Consider the following 3,238-nt stretch of genomic DNA (forward strand, 5'->3'; position numbering starts at 1 on the left):
TTAGCTCATAAATGCAATGCTTTTTTGGCAACACAATCTAAAATCCCGTGTCCTTCAGTCGACCAAAAAACAATGTTTTCAAAGCAGCCCCTGCCTGTGTAACCCTGCCAAGTGTTGTTGCAGTGTTCTCCCATGCAAGGGTTAAGTCTCTAAAAGTTTTTTTTTATTTTACTTTTTTTTTTTAGAGAGACTGAAGCCATTGACTGCTTAAAAGGCAAGACATCAAACTAAAAAGGAACAAAAGAAACTGCGTGTAAGGTATGTGATGTGGCTTGTCACTACAGGTTGTATTCATGTTAGCTCAGGCACAAATGTAACATGGGTAATGCAATCAGCTGCTTAGCCAGTTTCTGAGCTGACGAGCACTAATATGGCTGTCACAGGGTGTTGTGTCACCTACAGTCACTCTGTACCTCTGAATGCGATGCTTCCTGCAGATGAAGACGTATACTCTCCTCAGCCCCACCAGGACAGGGTCCCAGTTGTTGTAGTGGCATAGGAGTGTGGCGATGAAGAAAGAGAGGAAGACGGGGACTGCCCCGACGAAAAACAGCCACGAGAAACGCACCTATCCACACACACAGAGGAGAGGGAATATTACAGCTACCATTATTACCAGCTCCAAAAAAGAAAATCTACTTGTGGCAATAGATGTTTTAATCAGTCCTGGGCAATGCCACAAATACTACGTGAATGTGTGGGAAAATGTGGGAAACCCTGAACACAGTAAACAATAAGAATCAAACAGACTTTTCTTTTTGCAATCTGCACCAACCCACACTCCTCAAACTGGAGTCCTGCTGATGCCAAACAAACATTATTTTGATTTTTTTTTTTCAAACTCTCACTCCGATTGTTAAATCCCTGCGGTGGGAAACGTACCTTCTGCATGCAGATATCTGCCATTATAGAGAGCGGGATGGTGAGGCTCAGTGCCAGAGTCCCGATTAGAGATGATGTGAGGAAGCAACCCCTATGGAGACAAAGCAGCATCACTTGTTCAGCATTAATACTATTAATTCTTCAAACTAACTTCCCTGAAAAAAATCCTTCTACAAAATGGAAATGTGATGGTTTTTTTGCATGAATTATGACCTAAATAAATAATGTGTAAGGTGCTCACCAGAGCCAGAGGAACTCTGAGAGAACGGTTCCAATGAGGCCGTTAATGAGGATGTACGTCCACACCAGCTGGCTGGGAAGCTCGAAGGCCTCGAAGCCCGTGTAGTGGAGCAGGAGGAAGCCCGGCCACAGCAGCAGCAGGTTGAACAGACCCACAAACCCTGAGAGACACACAGCAGCTTCAGCTTAGCCAGCTCAAAAGGCACCTTGTGTCAGCCACAGTGGAGACGAATGCATAGAATAACTACAATTACTGCTTCATCTAACCCCTCACGTTGCAGTTAAGAGTTTACATCCACGTCTGTGAAAACATGGATGCTGCACACACACCTTCCCCCAGCAGCACAGAAGTTCTCTACAATCAGCACAGTTTCCAGGTGGACACCAAAGATTAGTGTCATTGATTCAGTATCAGTCTCCCCTTCTGTTCCTGAGATATGATGTTGACTAATGGCCAGAAAAGTGTTTTTACAGAACATTATGATGTGACAGTGAAGTTGACCTTTGATCTTTTGGATAAAAATGTATCCTATTGGACATTTGTGCAAAATTTTGTCATGATTAGTGTATGAATTCATGAGCTGTGTTTTGTGTCACTTCATTATTGAGTGTCAACATTTGTGCCAAATTGAGAGATTGTGTTCATGAGAATTAGACAGACACAAGGTCACAGCAACATTGACCACCAAATTCTAATTAGTTCATCCTTGACTCAAATGTGACGTTTGTGCCAAATTTAAAGAAATTCCCTCAAGTTGGTTTTGAGATACCATGTTCACAAGAATGTGACTGCGAGATCAAACTGACCTTGACCTCTGACCACCAAATTCTGATCAGTTTATCCTTAAGTCCACGTGGACATTTGTGCCAAATTTAAAGCAGTTCCCTCAGGGCGTTTATGATATATAGGGTTCATAAGTATAGGGCGGATGGAAGTACATATAACATACGGACAGCTTGATAGAAACATAATGCCGCCAGCCAAGGCTAGGGCTGAAGTGGAGACAAAACATGATAATACTGTGAGGGGTCTCTTTTGCCTTTCAATTCAAAAATAGGGTGCAGACGGTGCTCAGAATATTTTTAATGACTGAAATTCTGGCTTAGTCCTTAAAAACAAATAAACTGAGCATCTGCTTACCAAAGAACATGGGGATGTCAAGCTTATCCTCCCGATCCACTCGTCTTTTGATCATGACAATGTAGACAGCGTACAGTGCCGCCCCCGCCAGTGACCACAGGGAACCTACATGTAAAATTCAATCATATTTTGAAAAAAGGAAGGTTTCAAACCATATTTTTTTAACACTTTTAGACAGAAGAGTCATGTACAACTTCACTACACAACAGTGATGAGAAAGAGTCTGTCTCCATTGTTACCTATGACTCCTTTGTCATCAGGGTTGTCCATGCTGGAGAAACTCACCAGGGTAACACCTCCCATGCTACACAAGAGAGATACAGCATGAACTGACTGAGTCACATTTACATTTCTTAAGACCCCTACAATGTTCTTATATTCCAGCACTGAATATTATTCAGCATAAAGTGCCAATGCAGCAGGTAGAGTGTCCTTTAAGTGGAAATATAAGGGTGGGGAGATCAGGCTGGTGGATGGGCGTGGGAGACATCTGAATTTGATTTAGGAGACCAGAGTTTGTGTCGCATCACAGACCTGCAATTAACGGTGGTTTATTAACTGTAACTACAATCTTTCCCTAACCTTCGCCATACCATGAATGTCACATACAGTATATGTTCCAAAGCAAGAACTTAAAATAATGTGTGAGTGGGACGAAAAAAAAAAAAAAAAAAAGTTTGTCTTTTAACATAATCTGGGGTTTTGCTGAATTGCTCGATATCAATATACTTGTCTGGCAATACAGTCTCAGCAATAAGATAGGGTTAGATGAAATTAACATCATTGTGACAATTCTGCAATTATAACAGAATTAGGCAGAAGGAATGTCTCGACTTGTGACCAACATGTAATTCTTTCAGTTCATTTTGATTTAAACTAAGGCCTGGTAAACATGGACACAAGTATTATTGAAAAGTATTGTTCCTAAGTTCTACCAAAAAATAAAATAAATAAAATAAAATAAAATAAATAATA

At 41.0% G+C, this 3,238-nt stretch overlaps 1 protein-coding gene across 1 annotated transcript; it reads right to left on the reverse strand.

Annotated features, from left to right (window-relative positions):
- Nucleotides 1–255: 255 nt before the first annotated feature.
- On the reverse strand, nucleotides 256–2,566 carry LOC121965258 (solute carrier family 35 member F5-like). The gene is made up of 5 exons (XM_042515418.1): nucleotides 2,503–2,566; nucleotides 2,264–2,368; nucleotides 1,124–1,283; nucleotides 883–973; nucleotides 256–568 (listed from the first exon to the last, which is right to left on the reverse strand). Exons 1-5 carry the CDS (start codon nucleotides 2,564–2,566, stop codon nucleotides 332–334), a joined length of 657 nt encoding a protein of 218 aa, XP_042371352.1. The 3' UTR covers nucleotides 256–331.
- Nucleotides 2,567–3,238: the final 672 nt, after the last annotated feature.

The sequence above is a fragment of the Plectropomus leopardus genome, unplaced genomic scaffold, assembly GCF_008729295.1.
Source record: "Plectropomus leopardus isolate mb unplaced genomic scaffold, YSFRI_Pleo_2.0 unplaced_scaffold19247, whole genome shotgun sequence".
NCBI classification, from domain to species: Eukaryota; Metazoa; Chordata; class Actinopteri; order Perciformes; family Serranidae; genus Plectropomus; species Plectropomus leopardus.